General features: G+C 53.5%; 9 protein-coding genes across 9 annotated transcripts; 4 read left to right on the forward strand and 5 right to left on the reverse strand.

The window, feature by feature from the left end:
- Positions 1-1,390: 1,390 nt before the first annotated feature.
- BDW74DRAFT_187170 (uncharacterized protein) lies at positions 1,391-3,892 on the forward strand (the record flags this gene model as incomplete). Its single annotated transcript, XM_073731421.1, has 3 exons — positions 1,391-1,765; positions 1,838-2,662; positions 2,693-3,892. 3 exons carry the CDS (start codon positions 1,391-1,393, stop codon positions 3,890-3,892), a joined length of 2,400 nt encoding a protein of 799 aa, XP_073580494.1.
- Positions 3,893-4,505: 613 nt separating this feature from the next.
- Positions 4,506-5,167, forward strand: BDW74DRAFT_181483 (uncharacterized protein; the record flags this gene model as incomplete). The annotated part of the gene is made up of 2 exons (XM_073730040.1): positions 4,506-4,906; positions 4,957-5,167. 2 exons carry the CDS (start codon positions 4,506-4,508, stop codon positions 5,165-5,167), a joined length of 612 nt encoding a protein of 203 aa, XP_073580495.1.
- Positions 5,168-5,454: 287 nt separating this feature from the next.
- On the reverse strand, positions 5,455-6,575 carry BDW74DRAFT_181484 (uncharacterized protein; the record flags this gene model as incomplete). The annotated part of the gene is made up of 3 exons (XM_073730041.1): positions 5,455-6,009; positions 6,072-6,382; positions 6,440-6,575. The coding sequence occupies 3 exons, from the start codon at positions 6,573-6,575 to the stop codon at positions 5,455-5,457; spliced, it is 1,002 nt and encodes a 333-aa protein (XP_073580496.1).
- Positions 6,576-7,274: 699 nt separating this feature from the next.
- Positions 7,275-8,121, reverse strand: esdC (GTP-binding protein EsdC; the record flags this gene model as incomplete). Its single annotated transcript, XM_073730042.1, has 2 exons — positions 7,275-7,883; positions 7,930-8,121. 2 exons carry the CDS (start codon positions 8,119-8,121, stop codon positions 7,275-7,277), a joined length of 801 nt encoding a protein of 266 aa, XP_073580497.1.
- Positions 8,122-9,512: 1,391 nt separating this feature from the next.
- On the reverse strand, positions 9,513-16,096 carry BDW74DRAFT_169962 (DNA-directed RNA polymerase II core subunit RPB2; the record flags this gene model as incomplete). The annotated part of the gene is made up of 13 exons (XM_073727083.1): positions 9,513-9,675; positions 9,723-13,294; positions 13,674-13,677; positions 13,916-13,994; positions 14,046-14,163; positions 14,211-14,495; positions 14,543-15,057; positions 15,104-15,197; positions 15,241-15,475; positions 15,522-15,628; positions 15,677-15,915; positions 15,967-16,021; positions 16,070-16,096. 13 exons carry the CDS (start codon positions 16,094-16,096, stop codon positions 9,513-9,515), a joined length of 5,493 nt encoding a protein of 1,830 aa, XP_073580498.1.
- Positions 16,097-16,376: 280 nt separating this feature from the next.
- BDW74DRAFT_159490 (putative TOM core complex subunit Tom6) lies at positions 16,377-16,906 on the forward strand. Its single transcript, XM_073725466.1, has 3 exons — positions 16,377-16,531; positions 16,596-16,645; positions 16,696-16,906. Exons 1-3 carry the CDS (start codon positions 16,430-16,432, stop codon positions 16,700-16,702), a joined length of 159 nt encoding a protein of 52 aa, XP_073580499.1. The 5' UTR covers positions 16,377-16,429; the 3' UTR covers positions 16,703-16,906.
- Positions 16,907-17,471: 565 nt separating this feature from the next.
- BDW74DRAFT_187173 (transcription factor domain-containing protein) lies at positions 17,472-20,303 on the forward strand. Its single transcript, XM_073731422.1, has 2 exons — positions 17,472-18,323; positions 18,370-20,303. The coding sequence occupies exons 1-2, from the start codon at positions 17,733-17,735 to the stop codon at positions 20,116-20,118; spliced, it is 2,340 nt and encodes a 779-aa protein (XP_073580500.1). The 5' UTR covers positions 17,472-17,732; the 3' UTR covers positions 20,119-20,303.
- A 54-nt stretch (positions 20,304-20,357) lies between these two features.
- Positions 20,358-22,218, reverse strand: BDW74DRAFT_187177 (nicotinate phosphoribosyltransferase). Its single transcript, XM_073731423.1, has 5 exons — positions 22,013-22,218; positions 21,882-21,965; positions 21,213-21,832; positions 20,728-21,163; positions 20,358-20,658 (listed from the first exon to the last, which is right to left on the reverse strand). The coding sequence occupies exons 1-5, from the start codon at positions 22,119-22,121 to the stop codon at positions 20,441-20,443; spliced, it is 1,467 nt and encodes a 488-aa protein (XP_073580501.1). The 5' UTR covers positions 22,122-22,218; the 3' UTR covers positions 20,358-20,440.
- A 493-nt stretch (positions 22,219-22,711) lies between these two features.
- BDW74DRAFT_181491 (sugar phosphate isomerase/epimerase family protein) lies at positions 22,712-23,911 on the reverse strand (the record flags this gene model as incomplete). The annotated part of the gene is made up of 7 exons (XM_073730043.1): positions 22,712-22,814; positions 22,873-23,045; positions 23,114-23,216; positions 23,267-23,425; positions 23,482-23,619; positions 23,666-23,759; positions 23,809-23,911. The coding sequence occupies 7 exons, from the start codon at positions 23,909-23,911 to the stop codon at positions 22,712-22,714; spliced, it is 873 nt and encodes a 290-aa protein (XP_073580502.1).
- Between the last annotated feature and the right edge of the window lie 187 nt (positions 23,912-24,098).

Below are 24,098 nucleotides of genomic sequence, written 5' to 3' on the forward strand. Positions count from 1 at the left end.
GGTGCCCCGAGGTCGTTGAGGCTAGCCCCTTGCCCTACTTGAAGGATCCGCCCCCTCGACGCCCTTGAAATCCTATATGACCAGGCTCCAGCCCTACTCCGAGCTCCATTTGATCTGGTCGCGCTCCTCAGCCATCAGGCCAGCCCAGCATGGCATGGGACACACTCGATAACCATTTGCCAGCGGCGATCCCCTCAGAATACCCATTCGCTCACCCTCCAGCGCACGACCTAGGCGTTATCGAACTCAGATGGCACACCGATATTTTGCACGTCCCCGTTTCCTTTACACTGGACGAGGACATAAAGCCGCTTGCCTGTGCATCATGGGCTGTTGTTCTAGCCCAATACACCGGGCGAGACGATGCTTACTTTGGGACCGTCTCTCGTGCTCAGGATAAGCTCGTCACGGGCGTCATGACGCTTGATTGTGCGGACACTCTGACTGTAGCACAGTTGGTGAGTTTGAGCCGAGTCCGGCTGTCGTCTTCCATTGCAGTTGCCTCTGGGCCGCTCCACAGTTACCTCGCCTTTGATGCGGACGGTGCCTCGCACGCGCCGCCCGGATGTGCGCTAATACTAAGTGTTATCATAATGGAGGAGCCGTCACCGTCAGTGCGAGTGGAGGCACGATTCAATGCGCGCGTTGTTGGCGCAGAGGAGATTACGAGGGTTGTCGGTCACTTTGCACAGGTCAGTCGGGGACCTAGGGCTAGAAACAGCGAGTGGTCATGCTAACCTTACAGGCCCTCCGAATCGTCTCGTCTCCAGATTGCCAGGACCTGGCCCTTGACAAGCTGGACTTGTTCACGCAGCTAGACGAGCAGACCCTGCGAGAATGGAACGCGCGAATTCCCCAAGTTCCCCCAGTTGAGAAGACTCTCCATGTGCTCGACCAAGAGACCACGAGCGCGAGCCCTACCAATCCCGCTATCACATATGCAGACCGTAAGAGGACAGTCACGTATGCTGAGCTTGATGTCATGTCGAGTGTCCTCGCTTGCCGGCTGGAGCAGCTGCAGCCCGCCGACTTCGTCCCCATCTGCATCGAAAAGTCGCCGGAGCTGGTTGTTGCCATGTTCGCTGTGCTCAAAGCAGGAAGAGCGTTTGTCCCTATTGACCCGGCTTATCCGAGGCAGCGCTACCAGCATATTGTGTATTCGGTACAGGCGGACGTTGTTCTTGTGTCAGCGCATACCCAGCAATTAGGGCTATTCGATCCTGCTGTCCGGACGCTGGTTGTGAAGTCCCAGACCCTGGAAGTAAAGCATTTATGCCAGAACAGTCATTCTTTTTCTGACCCATCTCGCCCTGCATATGTCCTGTATACCTCCGGCAGCACTGGCATTCCGAAGGGGGTGGTTGTCTCACACCAGAACGTCTGCACAGCGATGCAAGAGCTCGGGCAGGCATTCGGACTCAGCAGCGCAACCAGAATGCTGCAGTATACCTCTGCCTCCTTCGATCCATCTATCCTAGAGACCTTCGGCACCCTCATCCACGGCGGCTGCGTCTGTATGCCTACAGAAGAGCAACGGCTCAACGACATTCCCGCTGCCGTCCGCCAGATGCAAGTTAACACTGCGGTCTTTGTACCCAGCGTCCTGAAGTTGCTTCGGCCGGAGGAGATTCCTACCGTTAGGAAACTGATTATCGGAGGGGAGAAGCTGACTTCGGCTTCGATTGAGCGTTGGGCGCATAGGATGCAGCTGATCAATGCGTACGGCCCGACAGAGACCTGCGTCTGTTCCGTAGCCAGTTTGCACGTTTAGCCGGGCATCATTGCCGAGGATATTGGCTTGCCCATTGCCTGTCACGCTTGGGTTGCCCATCCTCAGGACTCACAGCGCCTGGTGCCTATCGGCGCTGTAGGAGAGCTGTGGATTGAAGGGCCTACGGTTGCACAAGGCTATCTCAACAATCAGCAAGCAACAGAGAAAAGCTTCGCCATGTCTTTGCCAGCTGCTAGCCCCCTGGGCAGTCGAGACAGGGCCTACCGAACTGGCGATCTAGTGCGGTATCTCCTTGACGGACGGCTTTTGTTCCTAGGCCGCAGGGACAAACAGGTCAAGGTCAACGGACAGCGCGTGGAGTTGGAGGAGATCGAGGCGGCCCTCTGCCGGTTTCCCCTTGTCGCCGACGCCAGCGTGCAGCTTGTAAAGTACCAGTGCTCGTCCAGTCTGGCTGCTTTTGTTACACCTGCCGGACAGTCGCCTGACCCGGAATGGATCGAGGCTATACGAGACTCCCTTGCGTCCACCCTGCCAGCCCATATGATCCCAGATTATCTCGTTCCCATCGAAAACATCCCCCGAATGACCTCCGGCAAGGCCGACTCCAACCGGCTCAAGACGATCCTCGAGGAATACCGCAGCGCAAAGAACGGCAAGCAAGATGCAGAGCTCCCCCTGCAAAGTGCAACCCACACGCTTATGCGAGACCTCTGGACACAGACCCTCGACCTCGCACCCTCCTCCATCTCCCCGACAGACCGATTCCTCCACCTCGGCGGCAACTCCATCAAGGCAATGCAGCTCGTGGGCAATGCCCGCCGCAGCGGCCTCTCCCTGTCCGTAGCCCATGTCCTCGAGAACCGCACATTGCCGGAGCTCGCAGAGCTTGCTACACCCACTGCAATACCTGCAGCACCATGCACCACGCCGGTACGTACGTACACCCCAACCTGGATGCAGGCAGTTTCCCTCACGACCGTCGGCGCATTCCCAGAGGGGAACTACACCCGGCTCATCCTAGCACTGCACGGCCGCCTGGATATCTCCCGTCTACACGACGCCGTGCGCGCCCTCGTTGCGCATACCGAGATCCTGTGCACGCAGTTCTCCCGTAGTGCAGACGGCACAATGACAGCCAGAGTCTCTGAACCCGGGGGATCGGACGTACCCCTACTGCATTTGCGCGACAAGACCGAAGCAGACGCCCACTGGGCGGCAGAACCTGAGTCTTGCTTTGACCGGCCGCTCGTGGACTTTTCTTTTCTCGTCGTCGATGCACAGCGGACACATCTGGCCCTGGGGCTGCAGCATGCCCTCTACGACGCTTGGACGGTCCCTCTCCTCCTCCACCACCTACCGGCATTTTACAATGGCTTGTCTGTCCCTGCTTCAATGCCCTTCTCAACATACGCGGCCCATCTCCCTAGTGAAATCAACGACACCGCAGAATCCTTCTGGAAATCCCAGCTAGCCGACCTTTCCATGACGCTGCTGGCATCCCCAGCACCTCAATCCAACCTTGATCTGCCAGACAGCCATCTAAAGACCTCCATAACCCTCCCAACACAGACAAATTTCACCTTCGCCACAACCCTCAACAGCGCATGGGCGCTCGTCCTCTCACAGTCCGCCAAAACCAACCGAATCGTCTTCGGCGGCGCCGTAAGTGGCCGCAACATCGACCTAGACGGGATCCTCGACCTCGCAGGCCCCTGCATCAACATGGTCCCCTTCGCCGTGAACATCTCCAGCTGTACAAGATTCCTAGATATCCTGCATACCGTGCAGAGCATCATGGCCGCGACGGTCCCATACGAGGCCATGCCCCTCCCCGAGATCATAGCGCGGTGCACGGACTGGGATGTTGCTGGTGTATTCGGGTCAATCGTACAGCATCTCGATATTACCTTTGAGGTGCCTCGATGTCCTGAGGACGCAGGTCTGCAGTGGGAATTCGTGGAGACGCGCAAGCGGTACGGGCGCTGTCGGGCGACGGATGTCTATATCTTTTCGACGGTGACGGGGGGCGTTGCGCAGGTGGAAATGAAGTTCAACCCTGCAAGAATTGGGACGGATCTTGCGGGCAGGCTGTTTGCGGATCTCGTGAGGTTTCTTGGGGTCATGCTGGAGACGCCGCAGTTGGAGATTGAAGGACTTTGAAGGGGATACGGCTCGGACTTGTCTAAAATGTACCGTAAAGGTCATTTCTATGCTATACCATACCATACCATGTCCAATGAAACCCTCAGGAGCCAGTCTTGATGCCCCTTCTGCACTGCCACGTTCTTTCTTGGAGCGGGTTTGTACCTAGGTGTTCCGGTAAAGCGTAGAGCTGGTGCCGTGCCCAGGTGCCAGCCTCGTCCCCTGCTCTGTTTGGAGCTAGTACCTCATACTCGCGAGGGCTGGGCTGTGGAGCTGCGAAGAACGCTAGCGTATACGAAGTATAGTACTGCCTTGGCTCGCTGCTAAATCTCGACCAGTAAAGGGATGTTTTCAAGTCACGATTCCAGTCGAACTTGTCCACTTCTCTTTTTGAGGTCGTATTGAGGCTCTGCCTACACCCAAACGATACTCAGTTTGAGTAATACCCAAGCGAGGTCATCACAGCCTCGCGCTGGGGCTGTAGATCTCTGCCTAGCCCCGGCGCCAAAGGCTGCCAAGGGCCAGCCTTGCGCCCAGACATGCTACCTAGGCAGGGTAGCCTCGTCTGTAGCTCGCATATAAGAGCCGTGATCTGCTTTCATTTTCGAGTCTAAATCATCTACCTGCAAGAATGCGTCTCTCCCTCATCCTCGCGCTGCTCCTCCCTGCCTTGGGGCAAGACTTCTTCTCCACCTCTGCCGATGACGATACCGGTCTCAGCATCACACCAACCACCACTGAACTCCCAGCCGCGACTTTTACCAGCAGCAATGACTCTGGCCTGGCCTCTTCTGAGTCTGCGAGTCCAAGTCCGAGCCCGAGCTCGAACGGTGATGACGCCGACGCCGATGCAGACGCCGACTCCGACTCGGACTCTTCACCCGTCGTAACCCTAACTGAGATCCCAACGAACTTCATTACCGAGGCTCCTGACGATGGGACCTCGACGACGTATATCGTGCCTGTTACGAGTACTAGTACGAGTGAAGACGCAAGTACGACGAGTACCGAGAGCTCCGAGACCTCGACTAGGTGGGTTTGTATTGATTTCCCAATGTTCCCTTGCTAATAACCTCTCTCAGCGATCAAGCAGAAACAACGACAGGGACTGACTCTACGGACACGGCTGAGTCTGATAATTCAAACTCTCAGGATGGAAACAGCGATGGTGTTGGCAATGATGATGGCGCCAGCGATCCAACTCCAACCGGTGCAGCTACTACACCTGTGGTCAACAGCGGTATGGCCATGGCTATCATGATGGCTTTCGGGGTGGGCGTTGGTGTCTTTTAGTGTAGTCTTCAGACATGAGACTATGTTTTGATCTTGGGGTTGGTTTAGGACTTGGAGCCCTAGCTATCTGCCCACTGCGTATCCAACCAGAGCAATACCTCACGGGGGCGGATCACCTTCTCGTGAGTTGGGGAGCTGTTTGATTCGCCACTTGCGTGTTTCTAAAAACTCCTCTTCAGTTTTCTCCAGATCATTGATTTGGACGTATACCCTACAAAGTACACAGAGTACAATTACCTCCTCTGTCAAGATGATATCATGCCCCCTCAGCAACCATGTTCTTATAATCACTGAATAACCCGCTCCAACCACTCAAACCCCTCCCTCTGCGTCTCCCACGTCTTACTGCCAACCTCCATCCCAAGCGCAAACGTATGATCCTCCCCCTCCACCTCGACAAACCCACACTGCACGCCCTTCTCCCGCAACACCTCATACAAGCGCCGACTAACCTCAACACTAACCATCCGGTCCGAGTCCCCATGCACAATGAACGTAGCCGGAAAGCCCCTCTCAACCCGATGAACGGGGTCAATGCTCTTGATATCCCCACATCTCTCTGGAAAAATCGCCTCAAGGACTTTCCCCTTCGCAATCTGGCTCATGGCGAATGCATCCCGTGGCCGAGTGAAATCAGGCTTATTGCTTGCTTGCCCCTCCAGTGAAATTCCGCTGCTTGTTGGGATGGGATACTCGGTGTATACTTTGTCCAAGAATTCAGGGTCGAAGGGGGGAAGTCTGCTCTTTACGTGCGGGAGCTCGTCCCTCCAGCTTGGGTGCGAGAAGTGCACGGCGCCGTAGAAGTTTAGGATTGCGCGCGGGGCGCGGGGGACGTCGTAGCCCTACCTCCATTTATCAGCACATACTTCCCATAGAAATGGATGAAGGGGCTGAAGGGACATACCAGAGACAAAGCAAGCATCCCCCCACTACTTGTCCCAAACGCCATGACTTTGTCCGTATCAACCCTGTACCCCTTCCCCTTGCCACTTTCCTCCCTCTCCAAGAACCCATCTAGCCCAGTTTGCCGATCATATATCCAGGCCAGAAAATCCCGAATATCACTCATGGCACCAGAACGTACATCAACGCCCGGACAGAGCCGGTGATTCGGCACCGCGACGATCCAGTTCCGCGCGAGACAATCCGATATCTGCGGCATGGAGACCATCCCGCTGTGGCCGAGCATGAAGGCGCCGCCGTGGATGTTTATTACTGTCTTCTCTTTTAGTAATGTTCAGGAATTGGTAGGGGTTTTGGTGGGGGACGTACAGACTGGGTACTTTTTGGTTTCATTTGTGGCGGTGTTGGGGTGAGAAGGGAGGTAGATGTCTGCTGTTATTATGGAGCCGTTGATTTCCTTGTAGGTTGTTGTTAGGGGGGCTGGAGGGGGTGGGAGGGTTGCCATTTTGATGATTGATTTGCATAAGTCGTCAACTGTTATTTGTACTTAATTTGTGGTGGAGGTGAGTAGATGATGTATTTATCGTGCTCTGTTCCGGCTTATCCGAGCGGGTTCTCCGGGGTTCTCCATATTTGGGCAAAGTTAGGGCTACGAGCACAGAACACCTACAGCAGACGTTGTATATATAAACAGTCATAATTCATCACCATCATACTTCATATCCTACTCATCACTACCTAACTAACTGAGGCCCTTTCCTGTCCCTCCATCCATCCATTCCCCATAACATTTTCATAACATCATCGCCAGGCTGTCGCTAAGAACCAGCAACAGAGCGGTCTTGTCCCTGTAGAACATACATATCCCACCAGCCCAGCTGTCCACATCCCCGGACGCGAGTCGAGCACAGCTTGTGTCGCGCCAAGAAGGCGGCCAGTCCGGACTGGATGCCTTTTTTTTGGTCTTTTGCATAAAACATATGGCATATGTGCAGGTCGGTATAGGCGCTAAAGCTAAGCCAAGCTGCCCAGTACCAAGCCGGAATTAGTGTAAAGAGTGACTGATGTGCTAAGTGAAGTGAGGTACTCAAGTGCACTGCACCTGTCAAGTCAAGTCATGATGGAAGTCGACGCAAGCCAGTCATCGACGGGGCGACAAGGGTCGTATCAACGCGGAAGAGAAGAAAGAACTTGAATGCTTCATCTACCGGCGGACAACGATACCCTGGCGGCGAGCACCACGGCGAGCACGGCGGTACTCCTCATCGCTGTCGCTGTCCTCGGAGCAGGAGTCCTCGGACGACTCGGTGAGGTATCCACAGCGGGAACCGCCACAGTCGAGCTTGACGCGGTCGCCCTTGCGCGTGATGCCGTAGCGCTCACAGTGGCAGATGGAGGGCGGGTCGGACATGCTGGAGAGCGAGCTGGGCGAGGTGCTGCCGCTGCTGCGGGACGAGAGGGACGAGCCCACGGAGGAAGGCGGGGAGCGGGACAGGTCGCTGTAGTCGTCGTCAGACAGACGGGAAGACCCAAAGCGGCGGGAGAGCTCGTCCATGGCGTGGGACGGGGCGAAGTCGGCCTCGCGAATCTGGCGGGAAGCGTAAGGCTTGCTGGGCTTGGGGTGCTGGATCTTGGAGGGCGACAAGGCGCGGCCAGTGGCGATGTCCGAGGAGCCGCGGCGCGGACGGCGAGACGAGGGAGCGGGCTCCTTGCCACCGGGGACGTCAAGGATGTTGAGCTTGCGGTTGGTGGTGGGCTCCACGGTGTAGTCGGCAGCCGGGTCGTGCGAGACATGGTAGCCGTCGAGGATGTACTGCTGTTGTCAGTGTCTGACTTTCAATATATGGAAAGAAACATACGTAGTACCAGTAGCGGCCACCGAGCTTAAGCATGGAGGTCTGGAAGCGGAACTTGCCCACCCACGAGCCGGGTTTGGACGAGTCGCGAGACAGAGGGATCTGGCGAGAGTAGTTGTCCCAGGAACCCAGCAGGTGCACGGTCTTGACGTTGGACGAGGTGCGGAGGTTGAACTTGAGTTGAACGGCGGACATGGTGATTGATTAGACGTGGAGCAAATAATAAGTATGTAAAGAAGTAAGTCGGTGTCAGTGATGTCGTGATGAACGGGTTTAAAAGACTGCCAGAGCCGAGTAAACGTCCAGATAGTTCTGTTGATGTTGGTTGTTGGGAGGCACAGCAACAGCGAGGATCCAGTCCTGACACGATGAATTAAGACGAATAGAGGCGGAGCAAGTTGTATCTAGCTGAACAGAGTCGACCGGCGACTGAAGAGACTGTACGTTGATTAATTGGAGTATCCTGCACAGCAGAGATGGATAAAGTAAAGGCAGTAAGGGCAGAGAGCACAGCTCGTCTGAAGGTTTTGGTATAGATGCAAGTAAAGATTAAGGTATAGAAGAAGAAAGCAAACAAAACAAGTGCAACCAGTGCACAGGATACTCCGAATTAAGGCAGCTTGGACAAGACTTGCTTGCTGAAGAGAGAAAAGAGAAAGGAAAGGAGCGAAAGAGAGGAGGGCGCTTGCGCATCTTATGGCCAGCAAACACCGCCCGCAGGCAAGATTCATTCTCATCCTCTCGTCACACCGCAGACTCAACTCAACAGTGGCTGACCGGAATAGAAGTGCTGCCATAGCCAGTAACAGTGCTTTGCCAGAGGCCCCGCTCAGAGTCGATGTCGGTGGAGTTCTGCGGCGGTAAATTGAGAGACACTATTGGCCGATGCGGGGCCGAGCTGCAGGTGACAGAAGCCAATCAGTCCAGTAAGGTTAGCGCCCGTGATGAAGACAGCCTGCCCTCAGCCAATCAGGTTGAGGCTGACATTGAGACTGCGAGACTGAGACCATCCCATTCCCAGGCAGTCGAGGCCTCAGCAGGCTCAAGGGTACTTGGGAGACAACCTTCCGGAATATTCTGCATGACAGGTTCTGCAACAGCTGAACTGCAGACTATCATCCATACGGGAGGACTCCGTCCATCGGATGCAATATCCATGCTGTGTCAATGAACATCGCAGCGATCATCATACATTGGCAAATAGCCAGCCTCAGCTGGCAGTAGTAGCAGTGCTCTGTAGCAGTCCACCTGCGCGTCATGCACACACGGCTCAACTGACGAAACCTTGCAGACAATTTCCTTGTCGAGACTGGCCCTTGCGGAGAGATTCCCTCCCCAGTCCAATCGGAGACCGGGCATGGACGTCCACTGCGAGGCTGGAAAAGTTAATTCTGCAGGTCTAGCGTCGTCGGTCAGTCTGTCAGACACGGGCTGAGCCTTCAAAAAAAAAACTAGTTGTATTGATGTATCATAAGACCTCGCCTATACGCCAGGAAATGCCAAAGGCTGTTTTTACTTGATATCCCCAAAAGTACACACTGAAATCGCCAGCCGAAGAAAAGAATAAGCGCAATTAATATACAACCTCACCGCACCGAAACCCCAGACCGGTTGGTAAACATCCGGGCTGCAATGTTCATCGCCGCCAACTCCTGGAACAGAAGCTTGGCTGCATAAGGAATATGCACCTGGGAGATTCGGTGCTTGTTGTTGCAGAGGCGGCACTCGAACAGACCCTTCTTCAGTTTCCTGTTCTCGGTTAGCTTCCTATCAAAGTCAAAGAGGGGTAGACTCACGCTATCGGGGTCATCAGTCCACAATCGTCGCAGATGTGGACTCGGAACGGGTCCGACACGTCGAATAATCGCTCCTTCAGGAACGCACTGGCTCCATGCGCAATCATACAGTCACGTTCCATCTCTCCGAATCGAAGACCACCGTCTCGCGCACGACCCTCCACTGGCTGCCGCGTCAAGATTTGGGTAGGTCCACGCGCACGGGCGTGGATCTTGTCGTCCACCATGTGGCGCAGACGCTGATAGTACGTCGGTCCCAGGAAGACCTGCGCCACTAGCTTGCGTCCAGTGTGTCCGTTGTACATGACCTCAAATCCACGCGACTGGTAGCCGTGCTCGCGGAGGAGACGAGACACCGAGTCGACTGTGACATCGGTAAACGGCGTCGCATCACCTTCGAATCCACGAAGCGCAGACACCTTACTGAGCTGACACTCGATCAAGTGAGCAATGGTCATACGAGACGGAATGGCGTGCGGGTTGATGATAAGATCCGGCGTAACACCCTCGCGAGTGAACGGCATGTCTTCCTGTCGGTAGGTGATACCGATCGTACCCTTCTGACCGTGACGAGAGGCGAATTTGTCTCCAATCTGAGGGACCTTGGTCATTCGCATGCGCACCTTGACCGATCGCAAGCTGTCGGGTGTGGTGGTAACCAGAACCTGATCGACGATACCGTTCTCCGTGCTGCGGAGCGGCGTCGACACATCCAGCTTGGTGTGGGCCTTGGTCCGTTGGCCCAGTTCTTCTGCGTCCGGTGCCAGCGGAGCGGTCTTACCGATGATGATATCCTCACCAGAGACACGCACACCAGGATTGACGATACCATCTTCATCGAGCTTGTCATAGGTACCCTTGCGCATGCCAATCGTGTCGGACCGCATGGGCTTCTCGAACCGTTCGACCACTGTCAATCCGACCATCTTCTCGCTGTCTGAATATGTACGGTAGAAAAGACTGCGGAAGAGGCCACGATCGATACTACTCTGGTTCATGATGACCGAATCTTCTTGGTTGTATCCCGAGTAACAAGCAATAGCCACAATCGCGTTCTGTCCGGCAGGAAGTTCTCGGAATCGCAAAAATTCCATTGATCGCGTCGTTGCCAAAGGCTTCTGTGGGTAGTAGAGGATGTTCGCCATCGTCTCCATGCGTTGGTCAAAGTTGGTCAAGAACACACCCATAGCTTGTTTACCCATAGCAGATTGGTACGTGTTACGAGGAGACTGGTTGTGGTCGGGGAAGGGAATGATACTGGCACAAACACCGAGAATCATACTGGGATGGATCTCGCAATGTGTCCAGGTATGTGCCCGTTGACTGAGAATCGACCGCACACGCTTGTTCGAATCTTGTTCCTCAGGAAGCGCGTATCCAGCCTGCAGCTGTTTCGAGATCTCCAGATCCTCTGGTGTCATGACAATCATGATCGTTTCCTCTTCTTCCGCATCTACATATTCAACCACACCCGACTTGACCAAACCATCCCATCCAAAGTAGCGCTCGCGGCGGTCCTCTGCATCCATATCCGGTGGAAGGTCTTTGTCTTCCTCCAGTTTGCGGATGTGGTCTTTGTTCAGGACGAGGTTGCCGCAGTTCTCGCTCTTGGGATCATTGTCCACGACGTAGAGTGGTCGGCAGACACGACCGGCATCGGTGAAGATCTTGAATTCTCGTTCACGGATGTCGCGAATAAGACTGACTTCGTGGGAAATCATGTTTCGCCGACGAAGGGCTTGCATGGTCTCGACCAGGTGAGAGGGCTGTCGGTGAATACCAACCCAGACACCGTTGACAAAAACCTTGGTAGCATTCGGCGTAACTTGAGGCTCAAACTCCTCAAGCACTTCCATGTTACGCTGGATCATGAAATCGATGATGGGCTCGCTAGGAGTACCGACAGTGATGTAGCACATGAGTGCCAAGTTCTTGACCAGACCACAAGCTTGACCTTCAGGAGTCTCTGCAGGACATACCAGACCCCAATGGGTGTTGTGAAGCTGACGAGGTTTAGCAATCTTACCATCACGACCGATGGGCGTGTTCGTTCGCCGAAGATGCGACAGTGTAGAAGCGTAAGTATAACGACTGAGCACTTGTGACACACCCGCCTTGGCACTAGCTGCCTTCTTCTGCTCTCCCCAATTACCGGTAGCGAGGGCGTACCGCAGACCTTGAGTGACAGTGCTGGCCTTGAGACCAACGTTGAGATAAATCTCTCGGTCTGACTCAACACATCGCTGCACGTAGCGCTGGAGGTCACGGGTAACTCGAGTGAAAAGAACACGGAAGAGGTTGGCCAGCAGAGGACCAGCAAGATCAAGACGCTTCTTTCCAAAGTGGTCACGGTCATCAACATCGCGACGGCCAAGAGCACACTGAAGAAGTCTGTGCACCATATAACCCAGGAAGAAAGCCTTTCGCGTCTCACTACCCTCACTTTGAGAGATGTGAGGCAGCAGCTCCTTCTGCATAATCTCCCGAGCGTATCTGACACGACGTTCGTGATTCATGCTCGACTGAGACGAGCCACGCTTGGCAATGAAATCCAGGGCGACCTCACGGTCCTGAATAACGAAACCCTCCTCAATACAGGGCTTCAGCATCTCCAGCATAGGCGTATCATTTCGGTCGTAGCAAATGTGGTTGAGAATATCTTCATCAGAAACAACACCGAGCGCACGGAAAACAATAACAATTGGAATGTCAGCCTTGATGTATGGCAATGTCGATCGAATTGTAGGACCGAATCCACCCTTGGCACTGTCGCCCTTGCCGAAGAGCTTGAGAGCCAACTGTGACAGCAGCCTTGACCCCTTTTCAACGGCACTGCGAATTTCAGCAACATAGGGTGTCGGACTCGGCGGAGCCTTCTTGAAGACCTGGACTGTGTTTCCAGCACTGCGCTCCTGGGCAATAAGAACCTTTTCACTTCCGTTGATGATGAAGTAACCACCAGAGTCATAAGGACACTCGTTCCAGTCGTACAAAGCCTGCTCGCCCAGGTCCCTGAGAAGACAATACTTGGACTTGAGCATAATCGGCATCTTTCCGATATGAACGGTTTCTTCCTTTGCCTGATCCGGGGCCAACGCCATCTCTTCCCACTGCAGATATGTGCCCGCCGCTTTCCGATCCTCGCCCATATCGTCGTCGTCGTCGCCGACCATGCGCTCCCGTCCCTCCATAATCTTCTTCTTAATTCCGAGATACAAAGGACTTGCATAAGTCATATTTCGAAGACGAGCCTCGTGCGGCAGCATAATCGTAGCAGCACCATCGCCTTCCATAGCCATCGGTCGGGAAAGCATGACGGTTCCAAATTTGAGCTCATATCGGCGGACAACGACGGGGTCGACCTCATCTTCGGAGGGTGGGATCGTCTGGTCTAGCGTCACTTGCCCTTGCTCCTCCACTAATTCCTGCAACGTGGAAGAGATAAATTCATCGAACGAATCCAGCTGCTGCGAGACAAGACCCTTGGTGTCAAAAAACGACGAAATCACCGTCCAGCAGTCCTCCGACGTAATCCCCTCATCCATATCATCATAATACTCCTCATCGTAGGTCTCGCCATAGTCGGCCATTTTGACCGTGGTCGAAACGGTCGAGCGAAAGGTTGATGGTTGAAGAGCGCAAAGGGCGCGACGCGCTCGCCGGGGGTCGCTGCTGAGATCCGCTGCGAGTCGGTAATACCTAAACCGGTCTTTCGGGCGGGAGTCGGAAGGCGAGATCGAAAAGCCACGGGGTCAAGCTGGTTAAGATCGAATACCCCAGCCCGGTCGAGGATGCTGGAGGAACGCAAGCTGATGAAAGGCCGTTCAAGAGTCGGGACATCAAAGCCGCCACTAGCGCTGGGGAAAGCGGTGAGAGAAGTGCCGTGGAAGACTTATCACGTGGATCATTGCCGCCTCGAGTTTCAGGCATCAGCAGCATTAGGTATCTCACCTGGCTCAACTTTACGGCCATGTCCTTAAGGTGGCTACTAAGAAAGCTACATGAAGTTCAAAGCGACTAATGGTTGTTACAGTCAAAGGTTGTATGTTTGGGGCCTGCCTGTTCCAATATCCGCCTCTTTGACCGTGGCCGTACAAAGCAGCTATTGAAACAGGGCGTCCTCGGTATGCAAGTGTAGGTAGCCAAATTGAGATGCCAACTTGAGTTTTCGCTCAACTGAGTTCTCAGTTTACAGAAACTGCAGCAAAGTTTGCAGCATCTCCTTGTGGTCCTTCTGTCCTGCCTCTTCCTCTGAAAGGCCCTCGATTTGCTCTGTTTACCATTAGTATGTATCAATATCGATCAGCAAGGGTTCTAACATACCCTGGAGTGTGCTACGAATGAGCGACAAATCCTCATCACGATCTGAAAGAATCGACACAATCTTCTTCTTCGCTCCATCATCTTCCGCAACCAGCCATGCCAAAATAACATCAATGAGCTATACCCATATTAGCATTAGTCAGAGCCCCAGGTTGATTAACATACTTGCAAAGAAAAGAGACCAGCATCGAATCTCCGTGAGAGCCACTCCCCTTCCATGACCTCTTGTTCCTCTTTGGTGAACCGTGTTCGCTCTTTCTCGATAATTTGTTCGACCGGTGATACTCTTGAGGCATAGTCGCGCCTCAGCCTGACCAGCTTTTCAATCTTCTCGTAGTCCTTCTCCATGAACTTGGCCAACACTCGAATGCGCGGTGCTGAGCCGCCCGGTAGCAGTCGCAGTAAGGATCCAAAGATGCCAAGGAGGTGCTCTATGATTTGATTTTCTTGCTGTAGGGGATTAGCGTTCTGTCGCACTAGACGGACGAGCAGCCTACCTTTCGCATGAACATGCCGAATATAGTTCTCAGGCCAGCTACTTCTACCAGCCGTTCACAAGCCGCTGCACCGCCTAGGCCACCCAGAGCATGGTCCAGCGTTCGGATGGCGCGTAGTTTACTAAACTTCCCTTCCTTCAGCATGATCTGTGCAAGTTCAATGCCTTCTGCTTCCATGAACTTTTCTTTCCCAGCGTCTTCATCCACAAGACAAACCAGACAATCAAACAAATTCTCAGCGTATTCTTCTTCGTCTGAGTCCTTCTCCGGATCGCGCTTCCGGTACTGACTCAACAATTGAAGTAGAGTATCGACTCCGTCGAGCCCGATGAACCGCTCTCTATTTTTCTGACCAGACTGTAACAAAATAGCCAAAATTTCAGCCGAGTATTGCTGGTTCTGGGTCACAGGTCTCTCTTTCTTCTGTATCCGTGAGAGAAGCCAGGGCATTGTATTTGAGTCTTGACCGATCTTTTCTGCAATAGGTGCTTGAGAAGCAAGGTTTTCAAGCACATCTAGGTATGTCAGTCGCATCCTACTAAATACAAAGAGGATACTCACCAAGACTGTAGTATACCCCAGCCCTGTCGGCTTCTTCGTCTTCATTCAAACGAGACAAATTCTGGGCCAGCAGTTCGATGAGATCGGCATCCAACTAGAATAGTTAGTATAGAACAACAAAGAGCGGAGAAACATACCATTGCATTGACCAGTGTGTCCCATTCTTCTTGTTCCGCTTCTACATCTTCGTCCGTCAACTCACTAATGATCTGGATGGCGTCGATGGCGATGTCGGCGTTTTCGTGGGAAAGAAGGGATATCAGAGAGCCCACGCATCCCAGCTTGGTGAATTCGGGGTATAGATCTGTATGCTCTGAGAGAATGGACAAACTCTTGATCTCCGCATCTAGATCAGCCTCGGAGGCCATGAATCTATGTCCGTCAGCACTTGCACATACCAGCGACTCACAGATCATACTTCTGAGGATCGTTTTCGAATTTCCCGCGCAACTCCGCATTCTTGGATATCTTTTTCTCGAAGTTCAGCGCAAAGCGCCTGAGCCACGCGACATCGAATTTCTCGTTCTACCCCAGTCAGTGTCCAATCCGAACCTTGCTGAAATGATTCCATACCGCGACCTCGCCCTGATCCTGCTCATCAATGTAGTTCATAGCCTCCGCCGTTTCGCGTTCCATTCCTCCACCGAAAAAGCGACCCTCCTCGTCGTCGGGAATATCTTCGGTATCGAAATCGGGTGGGAGCTCGGGGCCGGCCTCGCCGTAATCTTCCTCCTCATCCTCTACCATTGGCGCCTTCCCTTTTGATTTCACATCGCCGTTCGCGTCGAGTTTGGCCGCCTTGTATAGTTCGTCTATCGCGGCTTAGTATTCGGTCATTTACCATCATTGGTATGCGAACGTACTCGGGTCTTTTGCAACGTCTAATTTCCGCTTCGCGCTCGCAGCCGCCAGCGGTTTCTTTTTCGTAAGCGACGAGTCTGAACATGGCGAGGAAACAGAGCTTACCTTGAAAAGCTCATCTACGCTTGTCATGGTTGCGGAGGCTTCTCAAAACCAATTCGGACGTGCCAACCAATGGGCGACCGTCAAAGCTATATGCAAATAAGCCGTATATGAATCGATCAACGTTCTGAAGCCTTTATATTTCACTCTTAACTACAGAACTTGTTCTGCTCGTCAAAGCATGTATCAAAAGCGCAGCTGTCGGGGATAACTACGGTTGCCGCCAAAAGCTCCAAGCGCAAATCGCCGCCAAGCATCCCGACAGATTTCTCGGAGCAGCTTCACACCTCCGTCCTAACAAACCATCGATTGCACATCTACGCAAACTCTTCTTCTCTAAATCACTTCTATCCATACCACAAAATGGCCCCCAGACGCTCCGAACAAGGCTTCTTCAGTGCTGCCTACGAGCAGATCACCTCCCCCGAGCACACCACCATCGTTCGAAGCATCCTCGTCTTCGGCGTACGTTCATCACTCCCATCACCGCTGCTTCATTTGTTAAACCTTTTCTAAACTCAATCTACAGGCCGGTGTCGCCTTCCTCCACAGCAGTCTTTCCGAGCTCCTCCTCCCCCCGTAAGTCCACAGTCGCCGGATACTCGTCGTGTCGTTGCTGATGATTCCAGTGCTTAAACGAATCCGTCACCGCGTCACATAAGCCCTAACAGCTGCAATCAGAGCTTTGCCTTAGTCGATGATAGAAGCAATCAATCTTGACGACCCCTCACGCTCGAAGCGGAACAATGTATAATATGGTGTTTTTTCTTGGGCATGCGATATGTCGTCTGGCGTTTTGATAGAGTTATGGAACAACAAATGAAACAAAATCCAGCACCGCTTTTCAATCTAAGGCCCTTCGTTCTTAGTCCTGTTTCCTCCTCCCCGTCCTTACGATCCCGTCACCGCTGCGGGATAAACTGGGCAAGAATCGCCCGGATCAAAGCGATACCTAGACATAAATGTTTAAAGAACTCTCAGATCCGCGTAAGATAGCAAGATCTCCTTGGTGAGTCCTTTGGTCTTCCTTAGTGCCTGCTGTTAGGACAATATAACCAGGTCAACAGTAAACTCCTACACTAGGAGCACTTACTCAAGCTCTTTTCAAACGTCCCCTTGTTCAAGTAAATATGTCAGAACTCACATCGCATAACTGCTTCAAGAGCAGCAGTATTGTGCACTGTTATAATATTTCTCTAGTATGGCCACGTGCCCGGCCATGATGCAGTTTCTGCCTGAACTCTGAGGCCCAACTTCGGATGGTATATCGGCAAATCGCTCCAGGTCCAAGGGTTCTCCAACTTCCACCTTCCCGAGTGGAACACAGCCCGCCAGGCTAGCGCGTGATTCTCTCACCGGTGAAATCCACCGCATTCCATTGGCCCAATACAATGTCGAGATTGGCGGGGAAGCCCGCAATTACGGAGGCGCCCCCGCCTCCGCACTGCCCACAGCATTTCTGGCTTCTGCTGCGGTGAGGTCAAGTTGCCCACGCTTACGCTTTCTCGCTGCTACGCTTCGTGACTGAACTGGTCTGGCCACCGCCTTCGCTGACATCGGGGAGAACGCTATCGTTACTCGCAGGCTGACACCGGCAAGCTCCGCGGACTGTTGATCTTGCCGATGCGCTACATGTGCCTGGCTAACCGATATTCTCGCGCACAAAATGTTCAACGCCAAGCGCAAGCAATCCGATGCCGGCTTTTCCGATGACGGTCCAGCTAGGAGGAGGAGCAGTAATGTGCTAGGATATAATGCTCAAACGCCATGGCTGCACGAAGATCACAGCTCCAGATTCTCTGCGGCGCGAAGGTCAATAGGGACTCGGGGTCACGCGGACTCTTTACCGCTAGCGAACATGGTGTCGACTGTGCAAGACTTGATTGATCCCGACTTCGATCCGCTGATTGCGATACTGGACGAAGAACCGCGTTTCTTGAAACCACTGCCGTCGCGGATATCTGCGGAGGATTTGGAGTTCCTGCGCTTTCGAGGGGCACTAGCGATCCCTGAGAGCGGGTTACGGACCGAACTGCTACGCTGCTATATCAAATGGGTTCATAGCTTCTTGCCTGTGCTGAACCTGCAGGAATTCCTACGATGCGTTGCCGTCAACGATCCGGAAGGGGACATCAGTCTTCTGCTATTCCAAGCTGTGATGTTTGTCGCAACAGCTTTTGTGGACTTGAAGCATCTTCAGGCAGCTGGCTATGCTACGAGAAAGATTGCGCGCAATGCGTTTTACACACGATTACGGGTATGTTGTCATCAGTACTTCGCGGTGGTCACGCTGACAGTTACAGTTGCTGTACTCGCTTGACTGCGAAGAAGACCGAATCGTTATCGTACAGACACTCCTCCTTATGACCTACTGGTCCGACCACATGAACAACCCGCAAAGAGACATATGGGATTGGATCGGGATATGCAGCACCAATGCACACTCAATAGGACTGAACAGAGACCCGTCTTCTTCAGACATGGACATACGGACGAAACGGCTGAGGACACGGCTATGGTGGTGCCTGTTTTCACGGGATCGCCTCATCGCTATGGGCTTGCGGCGTCCGACGCAAGTCAACGAAGGCTCGAGCAACCTCCCGATGCTCAAACTGGACGACTTTGACCCTGAGCCATACCATCCTGCAGTCATTGAGCAATTCCACTGTCGGCAGCTGGAGGACGCTTCCCATCAAAAACGTCTCGCTACTATGTTCATCGAGAAGGCAAAACTATGTCAATGCATTGGAAGGGTACTATTCGCTCAATATACGCCATCCCAATGCCAATTCGGTCTGACAAACCGAACAACCATCAACCTTGTCCCGAGACATGCTTCGGAATCAGAACTCGCCCGATGCAGTCAACGACTCGAGTCATGGCTGACTTCATTACCCAGAGATGCGCAGTTCATACCCGCGTCAAAGACCAACTTCAACGACGGAGAAGACGTATTACTCCTCCACGGCGCCATGATCCGCATGTTATACCACGCTACGGTGAGCGCCCTTCATCGCCCCTGGGCGTACGGATCCACAAAAGATCAGACAAAATCCCGTCTCGAATTAGCAAACACAGCACGGACAAAGATGCAAGACGCCGCCATTGGAATCACGCAAATCATCCAAGGCCTCAACCAACTCAACCTCACCCGCTACCTTCCTCAATCCGGCGTAACGGTCATCCTCCCCGCCGCCGTAGCTCACCTCGCCAACTCCATGTCCAACGATCCGACCCTCCGCGAAAACAGCATTTCCAACTTCCAGCGCTGCATCCAGGTCCTGCAGGGCTTGAAGGAGATATACCCCGCCGCTGACATGGAGGTAGCGAACATCGAAGCGGCCGTCAAAGCGCAATCCAGCACAAGCGCCCTGCTGCGAATCATGCAGTTCAACGGATCACCACCGGCTCAGCCCCAGCCACCTCGCAAGACAAGCCTAGTCTCCAATCCAGCACAGCTACCCTCGCCGCTAGACGAACCGAACCATTGGACACCGCCGGCCGATGAACACGACACCGCGCATCCGATCCTCCACCAACTCGGCCACGCATCACCAGCAAACAACGCACAGGAACCCCAGCCTCATCGTCAAGACCAACCAACACCACCCACCGACTTCCCCGACCCCCTCAACATCTCCCACACAACCACAACAACAGGCACAACGCACCAAGCCCCGCAAATCAACCCACCCACCTCCTCAATCTTCTCCGACCTCCTAGACTTCGACTTCGATACCTACGCGTCATCCATCACGCCCGCACTCCCAGACCCCAAGGCCGGGCCGGACCTAGACCTCGACTGGACGAGCGAGCTGCTACGCTGGGCGGACGCGAATCCGGAATATTATTCTAGCTCGAGTACGAAAGTTAATGAGCCGAGAGATATCTTTTCGTTTCCAGTGGGACCGGGGCCGGGGACGAGTCCAGGGCTTGGGGATCTGAGTGCCAATGCACATGGGCAGGGGCGTGGGCATGGGAGTTTGAGTAGTGGGATTACAGGGGATTTAGATCGAGATTTGGGGTTTAAGGAGGGAGATGATATGTTCTGAGCTCATCTCCCACCCTTTACCCCTTTGACAAAGCGATGACTTTTTGTTGTTCGTGTGGATGGATGCGTTCTTATATTATATATACCTCGGGACTCTACTCTCCACTCCTGCTCTAGTTGGCGGGTTAGCATATCAGCGAAGTTTCGTTGGCGTGGTTAATTCTATATCTTCTTTGGCGAGATTGCAATGCAATATATTTCAGGTATATACGGATAAATCCGGTATCCATATATCGTTGAATCAGCTCTATTCTATTTGCTGGCCTGCCTTTCCACTCGCCCTCATACTCGTATCAATGCTTTCACTTCTATAGTTCAAGAAATCACTTCCCACTCCAGCGATTCCGCTCATCTCCCTCCTCCCACTCGTGCTCTACATACCCCAGCCTCTTCTTGACGGCCTGCACGGTATCCTTGTCGCCCGTGTTCTTACCCATGTTGTCGCTGAGCTTCACGGCGGCCCGACCGTTCGCGGAGGAGATCTTGATGACGATGTTGAGGGGTTGCGATTTCTCATTTGTGGATGTGTTGATGAAGTCATCTAGAATCATGTTAGTCAATCGCACTCTATAGGTATCGGGGTCAAGGTAAGATATTCAGGAAGACGTACTTGTGAAAAATGTCCCAACGCCGAATACGGGCTTGAACCCGGCCTCCTCAGCCAGAACCTTGTACTCCAGACAGTGCTCAATGTCCAGCGAGTCTGAGAACACTACCGTCTTTGCCCCCGTGATGCCCTCCCGGTCATAGAAGTCTCGGGCCATCTTCACGAAGTATGCTGGGTCGCCTGAGTCCTGGCGCACGCCTGCGTAGACTTGTGCGTAAGTTTTGCCGGCGGAGCTAGGGTGGTCTTGGGCGAGAGGTGCGGAGACAGGAGGCTTGGTTTCGGCTTCACTTTGAATGTTGGACTCGGTGGTTGTGCCGGGTCCTGAGGCTGTTGTAGCGACGGCGCCAGTGCCGGCGGAGGTGAAATCGGGGATGGGTTTACGGAAGGCCTCAAGGAAGGCAGGAGTGCCGAAGGTGTCTGTGAGGGCAATACCGAGGACCTGCGTTTGTTAGCATGAACGTTGCAAGGTTTATGACTATGCGACGTACACCTTCGCCGAAGCAACCAAGCCAGTATTTCAGCGCCATCTCGTTCGCATGCTCGTAGTCGTCCGTGATCGCGGCAATGGTCATGTACCACTCGTGCGCGACTGTTCCAACGGGGTCCACGTCGTACTTCATCGCAAAGTGCACATTACTGCTACCGGTAAAGACACCTGGTAGACCCTTCGCCTTGCCCTCCCTCGCAGCTCGGCAAAGCCCCTTCATAACAAGATCCTGGGTGTGGTAGTCGCGTCGCCGGCGGGTTCCGAACTCTGAGAAGATGCAGCCGTGCTCAAGCAGCACATATCCCTTCCGATAGGCCTTCTCCTCCTGGCACTCGTAGTTCCAGTCCTTATCGCTGAACATAAAGTATGCCTGGCTCGTGAGCGCCAGCAGGGGGATCTCGTATAGAATCGTCTCGACCCATTTGCCCTTGACGACGTATTTGATGTCACCCAGGTCTTCGTCGTTTCCCGTATCATTCGTAGGAGTGAACTCGATCTCGATCTGCTCTGAGGGCTTGAGGTGGAATTTCGTTAGGAAGTCTAGGTATGCGGTGTTGAAGTAGGGGCAGCGCTTTTTGAGGAATGCGATTTCGTCGTCTGTGACGCGGATGTTCGCGAGCTCTAGAAGCGCATGTCAGCGGTGACTACACGATTAGGGCTCAGTCCGTACTGTCCATCTGAGTTAGCATCCATTTGTATGCACCCCGCGTCAACTTCTTCTGCGGGGTTCGGTTCGTGAAGCCGTATGTAACCTCTGGGATATGTCAGCCAGAGCAAGACCAGCAGGGAGCAAGCACCTACGGACGTCCGGGAAGTATTTCAGGATTGCACATTGCATCGTCAGCTTGTACAAATCTGTATCAAGCAGAGAGGAGACCCCCTCCGGGAGCGGGGCCGAGTGCTCGCGCATGGTGAAGATTCTGCGTGGAGGAAGTTGCTCCAATTGCCTCTATCTCAAAATATCGCAACGCAGATCGGGTCAGAAGCATACGCAGGAAGCAGCCAAGCAGTCAGGAGCGCAGAATTGAGTCAGAGTGCAACGATGCCGGTGAAGTTATTTAAGCCCGCTGCGGGGGAGAATGCCCGATAAGGAAGGTTTGCAGCGTTTGCACCAAAGATGGAGGGGTATATCACCGCGACGTCATTGTAGTCTGTTTGATCTTTTGATTATTGAACAGTCTGTCTCTGTCAACTTCTCTATGGGCATTCTGCTTACTATCCACAGCTTCCGGGACGTCTTAACGGGTTTCTTTGTGCTGTTGTCACGGATCGGAGATGTTGCGATATCGGGACGATGCCCGCCTGATGCCGCGGCAATAGCAGGATACACAATCCTCCGCTACAATTGCGACTTTTGCAATGACTGCTAGTAGACTGGAACTGAGGAAGGTAAGGCGCTGGTTAATCATGTAAGGCCAAGTTCTTAGACATATCGTGGTTCGAGATATATATCTCCATTCCCCGTCTATCCGATTCTATATTTTACCAGTACCTCTATGATTAACCGACAGCACCGTTGAACAACTTCTCCAGTCTCGCACCCTCACTATCCGCCAGGTCCCCATGGCTTTGAGCAGTACCGATAGGATGATACGGAAAAGGCCTGAACACAGCATCAGCCATGTCGCACAATAACGAGGTCCTCGTAGGGATGTACTCACCCATACTCCGGCACAAACGTCAGCCTTCCATTGGGATCCGTCGCTTGCTTGTGTTTCACAATGTCCAGCCAGAATTTCTCGAAGAACGCACGTTCGTCGGCGAAGGCGGGGTTTAGGGGCTCCGGGCATTGTGAGGCTTGGGTTGTGCCCATGCGTGTGTGGATGTGGCCGACCTAGAGAGAAAGCCAGCGTCAGCTTGGGCTCACTGTGGACTGACTGCATGAGAAAGGGTGAGACTTACATGGGGAATGACACGGGCGAGAATTTCCTGGTCCTCTTCATTAACGTCGAGAAGGCGCTCAGAGACGACGACCCAGTGTGAGATATCCGCGGTGATTGTGAGCCTACATCTGTCAGTGACATGGGACTCTTAGCATGACCAGACGAAACGCACTCGGGCACTTTCTGCAGGATATAATCTGCAGCGTACGGGTTGAAAAGGGACCGGTTTCGGTGTGTCTCATGGCATACTCGTCCGTCGAAGCCCTCTTCCTTCTCGACTTGAAGCGCCTTCTTGTAGAAAGCCACTGAGTCGTCCCAGCTGAAGTGATCTCTGCAAACAATCAGGTCATGTTCATTTCATTCTCAGAAAGGAGCTATAAGACATACGCTCCTGACTGTGCATTAACCTTAACAGGCTTCAGTATGGAGGCGAGCCGCAGCTGCGATCTGAAGAACTCGGCGTGATCGTCTGGCGTCAAGCCGCGAGGGCGACGACCAATGTACTTTGGCCAGGATGAGAACAATCTGCGTTCATTAGACCTTTCAATCTAGAAACTGGGGGCGTACTGACGTGACGCTGGTCTCCAACCCGACCTCATCACAGATGCTGCGCAAAAGCTGGAGCTCCTCTGGGCTCATGCCAGCAAAGTCGATCTCAATTCCAGCTGCACCCTTAATTAGTATCACCTCACACTACCAGAACAGATAAAGTACCGTATCCATGTTCCTTCCACTCAACAAACTTCTTCCTCCACTCGGACTGCTGGGGACCGGGATCAACGCCCCAAAGCGATCGAAAGCGCGAGATGACGACCATGCTGAGATCCTTGCTTATCAGTAGACTAGCTTCTTGGGAGCCTCCAAAGAGCGAGATCGAGCTATAAGTATACCTGACCTCAAGAAGATCGGATTTGCGTTTCCGAATACAGCTCTGCGGGCCGCATTGCCTTGTCCTCTCAATGCAGTAGTTTCGCCCGCTTCCTCCCCGCCATCCCCCACGTCAA

The sequence above is a fragment of the Aspergillus multicolor genome (assembly GCF_047715735.1).
Source record: "Aspergillus multicolor strain CBS 133.54 unplaced genomic scaffold BDW74scaffold_28, whole genome shotgun sequence".
Taxonomy (NCBI): Eukaryota; Fungi; Ascomycota; class Eurotiomycetes; order Eurotiales; family Aspergillaceae; genus Aspergillus; species Aspergillus multicolor.

Bases quoted from the DNA above. Each gene is read 5' to 3' on its own strand.
- BDW74DRAFT_159490 (XM_073725466.1), top strand. From the start codon at position 16,430: ATGGCCCCCAGACGCTCCGAACAAGGCTTCTTCAGTGCTGCCTACGAG. The intron at 16,532-16,595 runs GTACGTTCATCA...CTCAATCTACAG, and splicing joins GAAGCATCCTCGTCTTCGGC to GCCGGTGTCGCCTTCCTCCA.
- BDW74DRAFT_187177 (XM_073731423.1), bottom strand. From the start codon at position 22,121: ATGCGCGAGCACTCGGCCCCGCTCCCGGAGGGGGTCTCCTCTCTGCTT. The intron at 21,833-21,881 runs GTACGGACTGAG...ATGCGCTTCTAG, and splicing joins GATGCTAACTCAGATGGACA to AGCTCGCGAACATCCGCGTC. The intron at 21,164-21,212 runs GTACGTCGCATA...TAACAAACGCAG, and splicing joins TTGGTTGCTTCGGCGAAGGT to GTCCTCGGTATTGCCCTCAC.
- BDW74DRAFT_187173 (XM_073731422.1), top strand. From the start codon at position 17,733: ATGTTCAACGCCAAGCGCAAGCAATCCGATGCCGGCTTTTCCGATGAC. The intron at 18,324-18,369 runs GTATGTTGTCAT...TGACAGTTACAG, and splicing joins CGTTTTACACACGATTACGG to TTGCTGTACTCGCTTGACTG.